The sequence below is a fragment of the Zalophus californianus genome, chromosome 6 (assembly GCF_009762305.2).
Source record: "Zalophus californianus isolate mZalCal1 chromosome 6, mZalCal1.pri.v2, whole genome shotgun sequence".
Lineage (NCBI taxonomy): Eukaryota > Metazoa > Chordata > Mammalia > Carnivora > Otariidae > Zalophus > Zalophus californianus.
The window spans coordinates 39,956,667-39,976,096 of NC_045600.1; the positions used below are offsets into that span (position 1 = coordinate 39,956,667).

The 19,430-nt window shown below is 42.2% G+C and overlaps 1 protein-coding gene across 4 annotated transcripts in view; it reads left to right on the plus strand.

The window, feature by feature from the left end:
• The window catches only part of RTN1 (reticulon 1), a 215,647-nt gene extending 198,760 nt beyond the window's left edge, over positions 1–16,887 (plus strand). For all 4 annotated transcript variants that reach the window (XM_035727868.1, XM_035727871.1, XM_035727869.1 and 1 more), the window contains 6 exons: positions 7,704–7,911; positions 10,422–10,560; positions 12,007–12,076; positions 12,601–12,647; positions 12,733–12,791; positions 16,070–16,887. In XM_035727868.1, coding sequence (XP_035583761.1) covers positions 7,704–7,911; positions 10,422–10,560; positions 12,007–12,076; positions 12,601–12,647; positions 12,733–12,791; positions 16,070–16,112 — 566 coding nt within the window. In that variant the 3' untranslated portion in view covers positions 16,113–16,887. The remainder of the gene's footprint in view (positions 1–7,703; positions 7,912–10,421; positions 10,561–12,006; positions 12,077–12,600; positions 12,648–12,732; positions 12,792–16,069) is intronic.
• Positions 16,888–19,430: the final 2,543 nt, after the last annotated feature.

Here is a 19,430-nt window from a genome sequence, read left to right on the forward strand (position 1 = left end):
ATCTCTTCCTTTGACGCCAGTTGCCCTGTGAGGACCCCTCCAAATGAGCCCATTTGCTAAAAGATTTAGCACACTGTCTTCAGTACTGGGCCCTGCTGTTTCATTTCCTGGTCAGGTCCACCCCATCAAGGTGACCAAGGGTCTAAGCATCATTGCGTTCATTTCATAGGACAGAGAGAATGTGGTCCCAGTGGTTGGAACTAGCATGTGGATTCAATGCTGTGCTCTTTTACTGTCCACACAGAATGCCAGGTGGATTGTATCTCCTCTTTCAAACGTTATTTAAACATCTAGAAATAAGATTGTTGGCATTTTTCTCTTGACAGTCATATTGGCTGTATTTAAGTGGTGAGAAGGAAAGGCCTGGAAAATGGAATCACTGCAGATGTCTTATCAGCAAAAGTCCCTCCCAGCAGCTTCCCCCTGGGCTCAGGGCCCCTGGGTTACCATTTAAAGTTCAAACTTACGTATGAGACTGTTTCATGGCAAAGGAAACTCATGGAGTCGTTGACTAAATGTCATCTTTGAAGGTCTCCGTGCATGTTTAAAGTTTTTTTATTACATCGATTCCCATTACGTTTCTCCAGTTTGATGGCAAAAGGAGGGAAAGTTACTACTGTTTCCTCTTGTTAACTTTCTGTGGTGATATTTTGTTGGCCTCACGAAAATCAGAGAAACTAGCTATCACTGCTTTGGACGCTGGGTTGTAAAGAACTGAGGTTTTTTGAGCCTCTGATTCTTTTCAGAAGGTGCTCAAGTATTGTAGTCAGTTATTGGAAGTTTGCTGAAAAGTAAATTAGAGTCAACAGCATATCATTTTTCAACAATCCTTTTGATGAAATGCTGATATATATAAGTAGGGTTTTCTCACTTGGCCTTTTATGAAGTAGATTTCACTTGTCACGTAGCAAGTGGTGCAATGCTGCCTGAAATCTTTACCGGACCAAAATGAAATATAAATAAATTCACTTAGGAATATGGTGCAGTAATGCAAATCATCGTGCACAGTTTATTGCCATTCATGCTCTCCACTTATGCCACATTTTGCCTTAAAAATAAAATACGAATAGCTGCACCACTGTCTTTCAGTTCGTACATTTTTCTGAATACTGCGCCACTATTGGATCATATAACTGAATACATTTAAAATGGTTTCCTAAACCAAAAAATTTTGAAAGAAAGCAAAGAGTTTTCTTTCTAGAAATTTGACAGAGCATTTTATTTCCAGTTAGCTATTCATTCAAGCCTTGGATCACTTCTGTTTCTCTTTACTGCCCTTGATTAGATTATGGAAATAAGGGTAGCACTGATTTCTGCATCTGAAATCAGGATTCTTCAAATATGCCAAATATGCCAGTTCAGCCTTGACCGAATGAGTTCCAGGTGAGCCCCAGGCAGGCTGCAGCGGGGGCTCCCACCTGTGCTTTGGGGACTATGATGAGATCACCAAGCCCAGTCCATTTCTCAATGGATAGGACACACTGATCTCTCATTTCAAAGCCAATGCATTGCTCCTTGGTTTTTAGGAAAGTAACTCTAGTTTTTATATGTGGCAAAGCAATACGGTAATTTACCTGCCTTCGTGAGTATGCTTAGTGAATGTGACTCAGGTGTTTAAACTCTCATCTGACCTTTCTGCATTAGGAGGATATTAAAGGAAGAGAAAGCTGTCTATACTTTGTTGTACCCAAAAACTCCTGGGGGTAATTTGTCACAGTTACAGAGTTACTTTTATTTTCTTACTTGGGTTTTAAGGAAACTCAAATATACATTTTCTGGATCCGCTACTATAAAGCTTCCTACACAAGTTTACATCACTCTGAGCAAAATTAAAATGTGAAAAGTCATCATTTACACAGCAGATTGGAACACAGAAAGTCTCTTCTCTGATCACACTTCACCACTTCCTACCCTTCCCGCTGAATCATCACTGGCCACTTGCTGTCACTCCGACCACACACAGCCATTGCCATTCTCCCAACCCATGAGTTCCCAACAGTCCTGGCCGCCTGTCATTCCCAGCCTGAGCCCGAGATGTTCATTTCAATTCTGTCCTGTTGGATCTTCGGCTCCTCTAACCAGCCTGCTTGTGCAAGTTCACGGCCCTGGCTCACTCAGCTCCACCGTCTACTGCTGGGAACACCCAGCCTCCAACCCTGTTGACTGGATCCACTAGAGATCACTGACTTTAACCAAACCCTCTTTACTTTCTGGCAGTCCTTTTATTGATTCCTTTTTGACATACTGTATTTTTCTAGATCGACACTGTCCAATAGAAATATAATGTGAGCCCCTAACTAGAAATTTTAAATTTCCTAGTAGCTTCCTCATTAAAAAGTAAGAAACCAGTAAAAGTAATTTTGATAATATATTTAATCCAACATATGCAGAGTATTAGCCTTTCAACAACAGAAATCAGTATAGAAAGTATTAATGAGGTAGGTACTCTACATCCTTTTTTTGGATTAAGTCTGAACTCAGATAGGTAGCTTATACCTCAGCATGTCTCATTTGGGGCTAGTGCTCAGTAGCCACATGTGACTCAGCACTACTGTACTGAATTTGGCAGGCTCGGACCTCTCCTAATGTCTTCAAGCCCTACCCTTATCGTCCTCAGTCTCAGGAAGACCTCCTAACTCATTTTCCAGGATTTGAGTAAATCCCCCTCAAGCCACTTTCAGCCACTTGACCTTGTTCCTCTCCCGCCTCAATGCATATCTGTAGCCACACCCATACATTCCCAAAATGTCTCTCCCTTTTTACCCATTCTTTTCATCCTTCTCCCTTCTTTGAAAAGAAAGAGCAATGACTAATCCCATCCTTTCTCCCCTTCTCTGAGACTTTGCTCCATCAAATCTCTCCTTCCCGAATCCTCACTGCTCCCTTTCCATTAATATCCCCAGGCTTTGCTCAACCTAGAGATTTGTTCTTGCTGCTCCTTGCCCAAACTACCTTTTATTTGCCATCTTTTTTATTACTTTGAATTTCCCATCATTTCCCTTTACAACATGGCTTCCATCCTCACTACCAGTTACACTCTCTGCCGAGTTATGAGTGACCTTCTAGTCTCCAAATACAGGTTCCTTTCTCAGTTATCATTTCCCTTGTTAAGTCTTCAGCATCTCTCACTGTAGTCTACCCCATTGTCCTGGGAGGTTTCCTTCTTCTTGACTGCTGTAACCTACACTGTTGACACTGTTGGGGTCCCCATTCTGACACTCAGACGGGACTCTTGATAAGCTCGACTTACTCCTTTGAATCTTACACTATGGTTTCATCCTCAGTTGCATTTCTTAGTCTCTCCTGTCTTGGAGGTTTCCTCCACTCTCATGGCCTCAATCATCCTTTCTACTCAGAATATACCCAAATGTAAATAGTCAGCCCTCTTCCCTAAATGGCCTTTGGTGGCCATTTAACTCAGGGCTACTGTGACAAAGCCTAAAAACACAAATCATTTGATGCCTAAGCTTTAAAAAATTTAGGAAGCATTGTAATTGTCAGCTTCATCTCACCCGTAATCCCTATCTCATCTCTGCCCTAGACTGTGTCAAAATGCCCTGCTTTGATGTCATCATGTCAGAACCTGGAGGTTTAAAAAGCAAGTGTCCGCTCTGTCCCCAACCAACTCGCCCTCAGATTTCCTGTTTTTGTCAGTGATACTAATCACTCAGTCATCCAGCTTTGAAATGCAGCCTTCACCCTCAATTAGCTCTTCCTCTTTTCTCCCACGGCTAATTAGTCACCATTCTTGTTGACTAATCCTTCATAATATTTCCCTTTATCCACTCCATCTCCTTAGCAAATTGTTCGCTACATTCACAAACCATCCCACGGCCTCTTTCATCAAATCCAGCACTATCTCTTCCTTGAACTCAACTTTTGCCATGTCTAATGACACAAAATATATTGGCAGTCATTCAGCATTTGTAAAATGAATGTCAGTCTTCCCAGCTGGATCTTAACTTCCTTAAAAGCAGGAACAGAATTTTATGATCTCTTCGTTCCTGGTTTTACTAGATGAACAGATGACCAATAACTGTTTACTGTTGATAATGGCTCGTTTTCTTAGAAATGTTTCTTACAAACTTTCACTTTAAATATCGAACTCTGGAAGGAGATTTAAATAAATCAGGTTACCCAAATTAATTTTGCATGCTTCGGGGAACATTCAACCTATAACCACGTAATGTGGGAGAGGCAACTTTTATTATTTTGGAGGAAGCCTCAAACTTAGGGTTTGATCTTCTCCCATTAACTCCCATTAACTCACTCCCATAAGACAGATTTCTTAACTGTTAGCTTCTTCATCTGTTATACCTGTTATATAGCTATCCAGTGGAGTTGATTATGAAGTTAAATGTGGTAATGTCTAAAAGTGCTTTGAACATTTCCCAGAATCTATGTAAATAGATTACCGTGTCACAAAGTACCCAGAATAAACATCCCATTGATGTTGTAAGATGAATCTTTTGTTAACCTCCTCATTAGAAACCCCCAGCAATCTTAATACATTGATCGAAACACCTGTTGTATAATAACTACACCAAACTACTGTTGTTTAGCCGACAGTCCACGCTTTCTGCCCATAGTTTCTTCTCATAAAGCCCCTGCCTGGTACCTGTCATTCTCAGGCTGTTTGAATAGGTATCCAGAGATTCAGAAGGCTTTTCTAGACAGGTACACCATTTTTAACAAGTGTTAAGTAATTCAAGTGGGGGTTCACTCGGTAGTAGCAGATTTTATGTTTTCTTTGCCTGAAAACTTCCTGTAGAGTCTCCCGTGCCCCTTCACATCATCTCAGAGGTGGGTAAGCCCACTTTCTCTAGCACTAAGGAGTGCCCCCTTTAGCACAAATCATGCTGTCTTATAATGTATTTGTTTCTAAACGTTTCTGCCATGTGACTCTGTGGGTGTCATAAAACAGAAGATTACAACTTATTTGTGTGGGGGGTTTCTTTTTTTAAACAATTCATTAATTTTGATATCCCTGGCACCACCTGGCACAAAGCCTGGCCCTTAGACAAAAGTTCTTGCTCAATAAATACTGAATAAATGAACAAAATGGGGAAGAGGCAACATTGCAGATAATGGTGGTGTTTTTGTCTTTTTATTCTCCACCCCGCCCTCCCCTACATGAAACAGAATAAATCTAGGAGGTTCCAGTTCCCCAGGCCCTTTAGCCCTGCTGGTCTGGACATAGGCCTAGGCTTACTTCCATTTGTTGCTCCAAATCCACTCAACCACAGGGAGCACTAGGCTTCTGTGGGGACCCCTTCTTCTCCTTCTTCTGTCGCCTACCCTCAGAGGCCCGGGGGTGTCTTGTGTCGTGTCTTCTAAAAGATCCCTCTTCTCCACCTGAAAGGATTATTACCTTAGTGCTCTGTTCTCAACCAGCTCTTCTAAAACAAAAATCATTTGGGGAACGCCTTTGTACTTTGTTGTTAATGACAAGCCAATCTTTATTGCATTATCCCCTTTGCAATTAAAAAAAAAGATAAAAAGGGTTACTCTAAAGGACTGAATTTCTAATAGTAGAATGTCCGTCAGTGTGACTGGTGATTGGGGCGGGGAGAAGAGAGAGGCTTTAGAGCAGCCTTGCTTTTCCTTTGCCCCTAGAAACCTACTTGTAGAACCAGCCCCACTCAAAAGAGAAAAAAGAATCTTTGTTTCACACCAAAACATGCTTGTGATTCTGCCCTCTACTTCCTATGCAAAAGTGTTCTAAGAGAAAAAGAACAAATTTTTGCCCCCAGCCAAATGGCAGACTACTGCAATCTTGTGCCTTCATGTCATTGGTGGACCAGGTAGGTGAGGAGTAGGTGGGGATGGATGACAGATCAGCTCAAAAGTAAATTCTCTCTCTAGCTTCAGCTTGCTGAGGGATCCTCAGCCGGGTTTAAAAGAGCCCCCACCCCACCCCTTCAGTCCCTGATTTACTCTCCAGCCAGCCTGGGGGAAGACTGAAGCCAAGGGTGCATCCTGTGCTCGGCCACACTCCTTATCTCCCCTCTACAGCATCAGAGGGTTGTCACGGGCTATGTGACCTTTTCGATACTGCTCCTTCAGTTAGTTACATACCTGAGTATGACGGGAGCAGTCCCCTGCTATCTTCAACCTGGTTACCTTCATTCTCCTTGAGCAAATGACTGGTATCCAATTCTGTAAACCAGCTGCGTCTCCGTGCCCTGCACAGGAAGCTGGCGGCGTAAGCAGCTGCCATTTTCATTCGGTTGCAAGACGGGAATTTTGTGTCTTCTTTTTCTGAAAACTTGTCGACGTAACATTCTATAAAGACCATTTGTTGCAACAACATGGTTGGATGACCTTGAGGTCATTACTAAGTGAAAAAAAGAGAAAAACAAATATGGGTATGATCTCGTTTATAGGTGGAATCTAAAATAGCTGAATTCATAGAAACAGGAGAATGGTGGTTACCAGGCTTAGATGGCGGGGGGCGGGGGGGGGGGGGGACCTGGGGAGATGTTGTTGGTCAAAGGGTATGAACTTACAACTAGAAGGTAAATAAATTCTGGAGACCTAATGTACAGCATAGTGATTATGACTAACAATACTATATTATAAACTTCAAAGTTGCTAAGAGACTTGATCCTAAATGTTCTCACCACAAAAGAAATGATAGTTATGTGCTATGACAGAGGTGTTAGTTTAGTGCTCTGGTAGCAGTCATATTACAATATATAAATATATCCAATCAACATGTCATACACCTTAGACTTGTACCATGTTAGATGTCAATTATATCTTAATTCAAAAAAACATTTGTGACTTGCCTAAGTGGAGAATAAATTGGCATACATTCTTCAGCAAGGCTTCTATGCCTTTTTCATAATCTGGTGACTAGAATATTGAAAATACTTACATTATGTATCATATTTGAAGCACCATGGCTTTGTTCTTTTGAACTTAATTTTTTTTGTTTCTAAGTGAAGAGGAAGATAACTAAATGAGAAATGTGCTGCAGATTTTAAAGCTGTATTCCAGATTTTTAAGTCACAAAAGGTGAGCGAATAGATTATGCTGTACAAAATGGTTTAATCCAAATGTCAGCTCCAGGGACTCGTGAGACAGCTACTAACTTTTCAGTGTTGCTTGTTTTGGAGGAGGGCCGTGTTTTTAAAACCTTTGGCATTGGCTGGGTCTCTGAACCCACTGCCATGCTTCCGAAAGTACCACTTCTCCAGAACCTCTGTTTCCATCATTGCTGCCCCTTCTCAGCAGCAGGGACATGTGTATGGACTGAGATACACACCTCTAGGCCACCACTGAGGCATGAAATTTGCCAGCAGGGCACCAAGATGCACTCAGTCAGTGCCATCCACAGGAACAGAACAGGTGCTCCGAGTCCTCTGTACTTTCCGTTTTGTTTCAAAGTCACAGATGGTGTAGCCCAGTGAGACACACTCATAGAGGTACGGTCGTGGGAGATTCAACAGCCTTTTTTTCTCTGTGAATTTATGAACCATCCTCAGGGATGGAAAAGAGTCCTGCGAAGACAAATACAATGACAGTGAGTGCTCTGGCGAAAGCCCTGTGTCTACTCACTTGTGTTTGAGAACCCAAAGGCCAGGTGAGGACGTGCAGTGACCACAGCTTTGTGGAATGAGCCCCACGGCAGCCCCCCAGTGGCACTGCGGGCGTTAAGTGTGTCTGTGGGCTGGGGGGGGGTTGTCTCCTCTCCACAGCTATTGACCTGCTGTACTGGCGGGACATCAAGCAGACCGGGATCGTGTTCGGGAGCTTTCTGCTGTTGCTCTTCTCCCTGACCCAGTTCAGCGTCGTGAGTGTCGTGGCCTACTTGGCCCTTGCCGCGCTCTCCGCCACCATCAGTTTCCGCATCTACAAGTCTGTCTTACAAGCTGTGCAGAAAACCGACGAGGGCCACCCTTTCAAGTGAGTGTCCCTGCCGGACCAGCCCTTGCCCAGCCTCTCACGGGACCCCTGCCCCCTGACTCTGTTTCAGCTCCTGGGCGTTTGGGTGATGCATTACTGGGAACCGACAGACCTCTCAGAGTCTCAGAGTCCCTTGAATGCCCTGACTTTTAATAGCTAATATTTCTGGTGAATTTCCAAAACGCCCTCGGTTATCCCTGTTGTGACACTTATTGCTGTATTGAGTTTTTCTATTTTCATGACCACAAATGAATTAATATACGTATTTAACATAAGTTTACATATGATATTAATATTTTTATACTTAATTATTACTAATAGCAATCATAATCCATTATATGGGTACAGTGTTTTATAATTTAAGGAGTGGTCAACAGTAAATCCTCCCAACCCTGTGAAGAAGGCAGGGCAGTGTAATCTCTCTTTACAGGTGGGAAAACAGATTCTAAGAAGCAAAGTGACTTGCCCAAAGTTACATGGCCAGTAACCAGCGTAGAGTCAGGACTAGGGTGTTTGGATTTTTATATTTATATATATATACTCTGGAAGTTTAATACCACAGGGCCAACTTTCTGAGGGGTGCAAGGTTCATGAACAGTCTTATAATGTACGCTTCTCTAAATTTTTATACTGGGGAAATCTGACTGGAATGAACATTGAAAAGGAAGAATTTTGTTTTGTTTTTTTTTTTCATTTTATTTAAATTCAATTAATTAACATAGAGTGTATTATTAGTTTCAGAGGTGGAGTTTAGTGATTCATCAGTTGCAAGGGAGGATTTTTTTTTTAAGGCAATATAATAAAAGGACGAATGAAATGGGGCAGAGCTGTCAGCTGCACGGCACCCACTCCACCCCAAGTTATGTCCCGACTCTGGCTTGGGAGCCCGGGGCATTGCAGCACTCACTGACTGGCAGGTCCACCTGTCCCCCTGGTGCTGGCCCCAGAGTGCGGGCTGCACTACGGGTGGTTTCCGCTCCTGGAACGGAGGGACAGTTCTGAGACTTGCAGATGCTGCGGCAGATGGTTCTAGGCCAGAGTCAGTCAATTACCAGGAGGCCTCTGAATCCTCCCTGGCTCACCCTCACCGGTCAGCAGAATGAAGGCCTTAGGACCCCAGCCTCTTAAAAGGGGGAAAGATGCCTGTGTCACAGGGACTTACTGACAGAAAGGGAAAAAGCTGCGTATCAGACCTCCCTTCCCAGCCTCTGGTTCCTGGCCTCGGTGTTAAACAGTTACAGTCTAAGCATTCTTGCCCTTGAGATGTATTGGGCCTTCTTCTAATGCAGAGTTAACGGGTGTTCTGGGCTATAAACTTGGCTATCCAAGTTCCCACCCGGGAAGGTGAGAGAAGCGAAGTGGAGAGTCTTCATACCAGGGTTAGGTCATGCCTCCTTCAGTGGTCCCAGCCAGTGACCAGGGTTCCCATCTTCAGAGTCTTCCTCTGCCCCAGCCTCTGCCCTCTGCCATCCAAGGAAGGCTAGTTTCTTTCACATTCTTGGCCCCCAAGACCATCACGTTCAATTAGCTCAACTACTTTATCTTCCTTTAGGAGACACAATAAAAAACTTTCCTTTGGTTGAGTTATTTTTATCAGTAAAAAGAATTATCTGACTCAGAGTACATTTTGGCTCAAAACTTACTATCTAGACAAATCAGCATTTTTCTGTTTTTTTCCTAAAGAGTATGAAAGCCATAAGATTTCAGTGTAGACTCTCTAAAATTCAAACCAAAATGCTACTTTACTTTTTTTTTCATCTCAATTTACAGAGTTAGGTAACCACTGTAAGAACTCTAGAAATATCTTCTAGGTAGGTGATGTGGTGCTGTCTTAGAATTGGGGGAGGGCAGAAGGAAGGGAAGATGGACCCTCTGTAGGGAGCATGGCCAAACAGGAGGATGGACTATTTGAGGAGCCTGGTTTATCTAACCATAATCACATGTCATCGTTTGAAAAATTGAAAAATGCGGTCACTAAAAATATTGCTCTTAGTAGAAACAGTGAGCTTTTGAATATAGCCCAGGTCACTTGAGTTTTCAGAGCTCTCTACCTAAAACCTGGAAGTATTTTCCAAAATTTAAACATGGAATATTAAAGTTTTGATAATGAACAATAATTGGCAGCTAGGATTTTCAGATACCTCAATTATTTAAAAAGATAATCCCTCTCCATTCAGCCAAGAAGAAATAAGGACTTTCACAGCTACCTAGTGGGCCAGGGATGTCTGGAGAATTCAGCAAATGAGCTGATTTGGGGCTGACTTTTCTCTGCTTCCAGCCAGTTGCTCTGAATTATCAGCTACTACTGTCATGCTGTCTCAGGGACATAGAAATAGAGCGCACCACTAACAGCCATGATTCCCAGGTTCCCCCGGGCGCTGGTGGTGGGTGTGTGGGGTGCCCTGCAGCCCCCAGAGGTGACCCGGCTGTGTTCAGAGTGGGAGAAGGAAAACTCAGTTGTTTGGAGATTACCTCTGATGGAGCTCTCTGTGGGGATGGCTTCTTGACAGGACCTACTTGGAGCTCGAGATCACCCTTTCTCAGGAGCAGATCCAGAAGTACACAGACTGCCTGCAATTCTATGTGAACAACACGCTTAAAGAACTGAGGAGGCTCTTCCTTGTCCAGGACCTGGTGGATTCCCTAAAAGTACGGTTGCTTATGCCATTCAGTTGGCGGTCTTAAGTTTCTTTCTCCCTAAAGGTATACTGTAAACCACCACAGACTAGAGAATAAGAAGCAAGTGCTAATTGCATTCTAGAGTGAGAAAACCTCCAGCTCTACAGTCCCGTGGAGCTCATCCAGTCCAATCCCCTCATCTTAGAGATGCCAAAACTGTGGCGCAGAGAGCCTAAGACACTTGCCTGAGGTTGCCCAGTGAGTCACTGGCAGAGCCGGGATCAAACCGAGGGCCACACAGCTTCTAATTCTGTACTTTTTACAACACACCAGGTGGTCCGTCCTTACCATTTTCAATTCCTCAGCCAATTTCCTAAATTTAATTAAAAAAAAACTAGTTTGGGGAATGTGAAAAACTTCTGTGCTTTTTTCATTGAAAGAAACTCTGGACTCTGCTAATGGTGAGACGTGTGAGAGTCCTTACGTAGTGTGGGCTGTGAGACGGAGCGTCTGAAGCAGAGGACCTCAGACACCTAGTGTTACTCCTGGCACTCTCACTGAACTTCCAGGATTCTTCGAACACACTGCTTTTCCTACCCTGCGGTATATGTAGAAACCTGAAGTCAGCAAATCATGAGCCAGCCGGGCCCGAGCGAGGTTGTTATGGGTTTCCCATGCTCCCAGAACGCTTTGTACACGCTGGGAGGGGTCTTGTAGCAGGGGCTTCCCAGCGACTTTTGAAGGAAGGGCAGAAGGAAAAGTGAGTAACGTGGCCTGGCCCCTGAAGATGCTTTCCTGGAAGAACATCTTTCCAAGTAATGACTAGAGAGAGATACCAGGGAGATTGTAATTACTTACCCTAGGGCTTTTCAAGTGATGTTTCTATTTGTATGTGTAATGTAAAAAGAATGGGCTAGAGCAGAGGTCAGCAATCCTTATTTGTAAAGGGCCGTATAGTAAATACTTCAGGCTTTGCATGCCTGAATCTCTGTCCCAGCTACTCAGCTTTGCCATCATAGCAGGAAAGCAGCCAAACACAATGCATAAATGAATGACTGCGGCTGTGTGCCAATAAAACTTTATTTATCAACACTGAAAATTGCATTTCATATCATTTTTACATATCACATAATGTTATTTCTTGCGTTGATTTTATTCAGCCATTTAAAAATATAAAATTCATTCTTAACTCACGGGCCCGAAAAAAACAGGCCAAGGGCCAATAGTTTGCTGACCCCCATCTTATTATTTCATTGAGTCCTTCAAATCTTCTAACAAAGAGATCCAAAGGGTTCTGAGAGGAGTGAAGACTGGATCCTCTTTCAGTAATTCTGTGATGAGAATTTAATGCTTACATTTCCTACTGAAACCATGGTGTATTTTCCCCCCAATTTTAATCTAAAAAAAGTCAATGAAATAAGACTCTCATCTGTCACGAATGGTTTTAGAAGCTCTGATAATCATTTTGTTCTTCAGTTTGCAGTTCTGATGTGGCTCCTGACTTACGTTGGCGCTCTCTTCAACGGGCTCACCCTGCTGCTCATGGGTAAGGACAGATGAGCATGTTATGTCTTCTTTCACACGTTCTGTCAGCATGGAGCTTCCTAGGCTCTTACCTCTGAGTGTGTTGTCATAGGTTCCTAGGAACAGACGCCACATAGTACAGGGCATTTCTCTGACCGTCATAGTTCAGTTGGAGAGTATAATATATATCACACATTAATAATGAATTCCTTAGTCTGAAGTATTTTTTTTTTCCCTCTTCAAGCACAACTAGGTTTATTTGGTTTCCAGTCAATATCTGTTTGCAACAGGCAGTTATGGACAGAAATTAATTTTTATCATGGGAGGGTTCAGTCCACCCTCATTCCAGGAATAATGGCTTAATATCTGTAAAAGGCTCACCATCCCTTTATTTTCCTTATGGACCGCCCTTCCGTCTTTTAGCTAAAGTGCTAGCTGCTATAAAATAATGCTATAAGATCACATAATTATATAAAAATGTATCTAAAAGCTTATTCTCACTGATAACTCTCAGAATTTTAATACTGTATTTGTTTTTCATCCCAGCTGTGGTTTCAATGTTTACTCTACCTGTAGTGTATGTTAAGCACCAGGTAAGTCCTTCATGATGTCAGATATTCACCTTAAATTTTGACCTTGTGACCTTTGGATGTGCTCATGATTTCTTCCTCTTTGTAGGCACAGATTGACCAATATCTGGGACTTGTGAGGACTCACATAAATGCTGTTGTGGCAAAGTAAGTTACATCGAGCAATTCCTAAAAAGGAGAGACTGCCTTAGGCAGGTGTTTGTGGGGATTAGAGAGAGGTAATAAAGGGATAATAAAATAGGAAATTGATTTATGATCATTCACTTATTTGAGTCATGTATTCCACATCTTTCCCAATCATATTACTTCAGAAAATAAGTATACATTTTAAAACTCTCAATTAAATAAAGCTGTCAGTGGTTTACTTTAGGTATCATGATGAATGAGTTTTAATGAGTGAATGACGTTAAGTTCTATCTGGGAACTGACTCATGTCCAAGAACAAGATGGGTTGAAGGAAAGATAAAAATTCCAGTTGTAAGAAGCCACAGCTAACGTGGACATTAATCTTAGTTTTCCATAACACTTAAATTAGTGTTTGTAAATCTAAATTAAATTAGTAAATTGTATTAAATTGTAAATCTAAATTAAATTAGTGCTTGTAATTAGTGTTTGTAAATCCATCTAAAATGATAGTTTTTATGTTATTTTATTAACAATTTTATTTTCATCAAAAGCTGACCTAGGCTCCCACTGGAAATACATGCCATGAAAGGGCTAGACTTGTTGACACAAACTCCCTCTCATAATCTTAGAATCACGTGGCTGGACCTGAGCGGTGGTCAGAATTAGAAGGAAGTATTTTAGACAGCCAAAGATGTGTAAAACAAAACAAAAACAAAACAACCACTTTAAAGTTCTTCTGGTATTTGATTTGCATATCATCAGTTATGGTTCTCTCCTAAAGTATATAAAGGTTTTTGGTTTTTACTGTGTACTCTTCATATTCTTCCTCTTAAATTCATGGTGAACTTGGATCTAGATCAGATCTACAGCACATTTAAAAATGCCTGAAATTATCACCTTGAACCCAAATGCAACTAAGACCTAATGAAAATCAACAAATTGAAGCTCAAGTATTGGTTATTTTGTATTAAGAAACGGCAGCATGGTTAGTATGAAAGTTGGTGGTGCCAGAACCGGGGGAAACTGGTAAAGACCCCAGTTCGCAGATTCCTAAAACAGACCTATAGAATTAGAATTTCTAGCATTGGGGACCTGGAAACTATAATGAACTCCCCAGGTGACTTTTTGGCAATTAGAGCTGTGTTTTGGGGGGAACTAGAGCAACACCAGAACAAGAGCACAGCAAAACACCAGAATAGGAGCTTAGAAACTAGAAGATAAAAATTCTAGTCCTAAGTTGTCCAATACTTCATTTGGGGATCTTGAACAAATCATATCTATTAATTTTTTATTTCATTGATTGATCAGTTGGTTCCAAAAAGAGCCATACCTGTGATGTCCCAGGTCCTGCATGTAACAGGCCCAGAGGGTATAAAGATGAATGGGATGACCCCCACCCTAGCGCAGCTCTCAGCCTCTCGGTGCGGACAAAACTGTAAAGAAATAAGTATAAGCCGATAGAAGAACTGCAGTGGAGTTGTATAAAATGGGAATGTCAGGGAGGTAAGGAAATAACTGTTCCTGCCTGAGGGGATAATGGAAATGACACTAAATCCTCACTAAAATGAAAGCCTTTGTCTTACTGAGCTCAGCCCCTATAACACAGTACCATAGACTGGGTGGCTTATAAGCAACACCAATTTATTTCTCACAGTTCTGGACCCTGGAGGTCCAAGATCAGAGTGCCCACATGGTCAGGCTCTGGCCAGGACCCTCTTCCAGCTTACAGACTTCTCGCTGTGTCCTCACGTGGTAGAAGTGGAAGGGAGCTCTCTGGGGTCTCTTTTACTGGACATTAATCCTATTCATGAAGGCTCCACCCTCATGACCTCATCACCTCCGAAAGGCCTCACTTCCTAATACCAAAACATTGGGGGTTAAGTTTCAACGTATGAATTTGGGACGGGAGACACAAACATTCCGTCTATAGCAACCCTGAAGGAGGGCTGAACATTCACCAGGTGGGTGATGAGGGGAAAGACACTGCAGGAAGAAGAAAGAAAGTGTAGGTCATGTAGGAAACAGTGAGTCAACCATTGTGTCTAAAGCTTAAATGAGTAGAAAGATCAACTGGAAAGAGTCTAGAAAAAGAGGCTGAGGTCAAGTGTCAAATGCTCTAAGGAGTGACTCTGCCCCAACAGGAAATGGCCAGCACCTACTGTTTTTATGCCAGGGTGATGTAATCAGAGCTGTGTTTTGCACAGATCATGATGACAATCTAATGGGAGGAGAGTTGAACTGGGGAGTGGAGACGTGGCAATCAGATTGGCTAGGAGGTGATCATAATTCACAGAAAGTGATAAGGGTCTAGGCCCGTTAAAATGGAGAGAAAGGAGAGAAGACAACGAACACACAGTGTATGAACATACATGTACAATGCAATTGTTAAATTAAAATTGGCAATCAGGACTGTGAAAAGGAAAAGAAAGAAAACATTATCCATGAGAACTACCATGGTTTCTGTAATTGAGCTTTATTCAGATTTGGCTCTGAGCTTCTCAGTAGCTAGAGCAAAAAGAGAAACTAGTTAGGTTACACAGGTCTCATTATCAGAAAGGAGGAAACAGAAGTTCTTCAAGAGAACCTGTTTTGCCTGACACTAAATTTTGAAGGAAATTTCTTGGTGGAATCTTACCTCTAAAGCCTCCTTTGCCTCTGAAATTCTGACTCCATGTTAGAGTAATTCCCAGCACGGGAACTCACATCATTTTAGTGAAACACTTAAGAACATGATCTTTGGAATCAGGCTAGTCTGAGTGCATTTCTGGCATTTTCACCTATATGAGTTCATCATAAATGTTATTTGACTCTGTGAACCTGTTTCCTTATCTGTACACTGGGAATGTTAATACTTAACTCTTAAGGTTGTTGGGGAGTAAATGAGATAATGTCTGTCAAGTACTCTGACTTGGACATAAGACATTCTCAGTAAATACTAGGCATCATCATCATCATCCTCATCATCCTGCTATTACTGCCTAGAGATCGGTTGAAGAGGAATGTAGAGGACAGTCCTAGACCAGGACAGGAAGAGCTCAGTACCACTGCCTTCTCTATGCAGAGTAGATAGATGGAGCCTGTCCCAGTCATTTCTGGGTCTCAGTTTGACGCACGGAAATGGGTCTCTATTGCTGCCTAGAAATGTGTTCGTAGACACTCCTACTTTGCTATTGTATCTTTTGGAATATTAAACTATTTGGTCAGCTAGCCAGTTAAAGCAACAACACACACTGAAGTCACAGAATGATTTCCTTAATGACACTTGTGACTTACCGTTTTTTGATATTATCTTTTTTCAGGATTCAGGCTAAAATCCCAGGCGCTAAAAGGCATGCTGAGTAAATCGATATCCCCCCGGGGACTGGACACGAACCAGAATGTCTGGAGTGGTAACAGCTCTGTTCTTACATGTTACTGCAAATTGATTGTTTCTCCCCCCACTACCATCATCTTAGAGACAAACTTTCAACAGCTGTTTTTAGGCTATTCCTAGAAAACAGCTGTACTCTTAGGATATTTGAGTCACTTGTGTCAAGCACTAAAGTATAGAGAAAAGTGTATTAGATGTGGTTTTAATTTTGTGTTGCTAAAAAAAAAAAAGTGCATGATGGTGAGAGCCCAACTTATTTTTTCTTCTTCGGTGTTCTCTTCCTCCTCTCTGCAATGCTTTTGTAGCTTCTAATGTCCCCCGTGGCTAGGCCTTTCCTGCCGAGTGCCCCGATGCAGTAGTGGAAACCGCTTACATGTCCTTGGGTTGCTGGTTGGATTCATCTTTAATAACAATATATAGAATTGTAGACTGATGTTTTAGTGTTTTTCCAACACACAACATAAAAATAAAAACAGTCGACCGTACTTCTGGTAATCAGTTTTGTATAACTTAAAATAATTAAATAAATGAATAACCCCTCTCCCCCCAAAAAAAACCATGCAGTACTTTTGTTGTGTGGGACTGACAGGCTGATTTACATGTATGGTAAAAAGTACCAGCATGTTAACTTTATTACAATTTGTATTACTTTCTCTGTAGTTCCTGATGGACCTAATTATGGACTCTGGATATTTGCACTTATGTACTTGATACTGAATGCATAAATAAATGTTACTAAATGTAAAACCTTCTCCCTCTCTTCTTGTGGGATGGCCAGAAAATGCAAAATTTCTAAGAGACAGTCTTCCGAGGACAGGCTAGGAAGCCTGAGACCAAGAGCTCACTTTGTTCCTGTCTCCAGGACCAGAGGGTGCCGTCCCAACTTGGTATATGCTCCTTTGGGTTATTGATGGAAGTCACTGAAAAGTAGTAAAACTGGCGTTGATGCAGATATTTTAGGTAGTTTCTTAAAAACTTGAAAGTGATATAAATCCTTCCATAAACTTCTTTTTAAATTTTTTTATATTTTATTTTATTTATTTTTTTATTATTTTTATTTTTAAAATTAAAATATAATGTACTATTTGTTTCAGGGGTACAGGTCTGTGATTCATCAGTCTTATACAACACCCAGCACTCACCATAGCACATACCCTCCCCAATGTCCATCACCAGCCACCCCATCTCCTCACCCCCCTCCCCTCCAGCAGCCCTCAGTTTATTCCCTAAGATTAAGAGTCTCTTATGGTTTGTCTCCTCTGATTTCATCTTGTTTCATTTTTTCCTCTCTTCCCCTATGATCCTCTGCCTTGTTTCTTAAATTCCGCATATCAGTGAGATCATATGATAATTGTCTTTCTCTGATTGACTTATTTCACTTAGCATAATACCCTCTAGTCCCATCCATGTCGTTGCAAATGGCAAGATTTCAAATTTTTGATGGCTGCATAATATTCCATTGTATACATATACCACATCTTTATCCATTCGTCTGTCGATGGACATCTGGGCTCTTTCCATAGTTTGGCTATTGTGGACATTACTGCTATAAACTTCTTATATGCAACAATTTATTTGCTATGAAGTCACTCTTTTGGTAATTCTTTCTTGAGTACCTAGTGTGCCAAGCACTGCAAATAGGGCTAGGAATAAGAGAGATGACACTTCCTGCCATCACTGAGACAAATCTTCTAAGGATTGCTTGCTGCTCTTCATAAAAATCCAATTGCCTATTTCATTTCACTGTTGGGGTCAAAAGTCGAAGATGATGAAGTTGAAGTAGAATAAGAGTAGCAGGAGTGAAAAGGGACAGTAACTTACAAAAAGTGGCCTTTGACCTGTTTCACACTTGGGCTTAGTAAGCACTCATGGAGGTCCCCTTCCATGCCGAGTGGTATGACGACCACAGGGGCAACTGGATGCTGTGCCAACAGCCAAGATGGGGGCAGGTGGGAGGGGGCTATGTGGAAATGCGAACTAAATAAAAGGCAGCATGAAGTAAGAGCTGTCTTCCAAGATTAGAACAACAGAGAAGGATTCTTGGAGGAGGTGAACTTTGCAGCTGGGTCCTGGTATGGATTTTTCCAGATGGAGAAGGTGGTTCATCCCAGTTTGGAGAAAGAACATGACCTAAGATGCTGAGGCATGGAAGCACATGGCATACACAGGGAACGGTGCGTGACAAGCTGAATTGGGGTGTGAGGTGCTTGGGGTGAGGTTGTAGTGCCAGGTGAGGCTGAAAAGCTGGGTCGAGACAACTAGGAAGAAACTTGAATGCTAAGGGGTTTGAGCTTTGTTTTTTAGATCTTAAGAGAGTCACATAAACACACTGAGGGATGCAGGATACTGGAGAGTAGAAGACTGTAGCATAACTAACACCAAACGGGTGACAAATGGGTAGGCCTTTGCTAAAGCAGCTACAGGGAGAATATAAGGGAACTATTCACCTGTCCTTCATCCTTTCTCTTAGCCCAACATGCCAAGACCCGCTGTGCCAAGAGGAGCCACTAGGAGATGATGTGGAGGGAGATGGGACCAGAGTTGGTGATTGACTAGATGTGGGGTTTCAAGACCAAAGCTGACCCTGAGTTGGTACCTCCTCATTTTTCACACCCAGGCAGCTTTCTCGCCTCACCCTAGCCCCAGCTCTGTCTAAGAGTAGCTGTTCGGGAGAACACAACGCCATTTTTGAGGAGAGAAAGCCCAGAAGACCTGGTGTGGGGAAGGAAGATAATAAGCTGGGTTGGGTGTGCCTGCCATTTTTTATGGTTACTAGATACAGAAGAGGATCCTTTTTTCCATGTGTGCTTTCCAGTCTCCAACCTTTGGGATCACGCTTCTTGTAAATAGCTTCATTGTGTCAAACTAACCTTCCTCCCTATCTGCATTTGTAGCGTTTTCCTCCCTCCTGTTGGCCCAGAATTCCTTTCAAATGCAGCTGCTCTTTAGGAGGCTCTAAGGAGGAATCCCATTTGTTGGCAGTGGTGGAGAACGTTTCCTGAAGGGATTCCTGCCTTTACAAAATGATAGGTGTGGACATAGAATTTTACCAAATGGAACACGGGGCACAGAATATGGGCCAAGATGATATTCGAGGTGACGGATACAACATGAGGGCCCGATGAACAGGTACAAAGAGGACCAAGAACAGAATCCCCCAGGGACCCAGAGTGAGTGGGGTTATCCTGAAAGCTGTGAATAGTACCAATTTGTCTAGCCCGTGGATGGGCTAACCCACCAGAGGGTGGGTAGATACAAAAGCTGTGATACGTTTTATGGATCATTTTAGG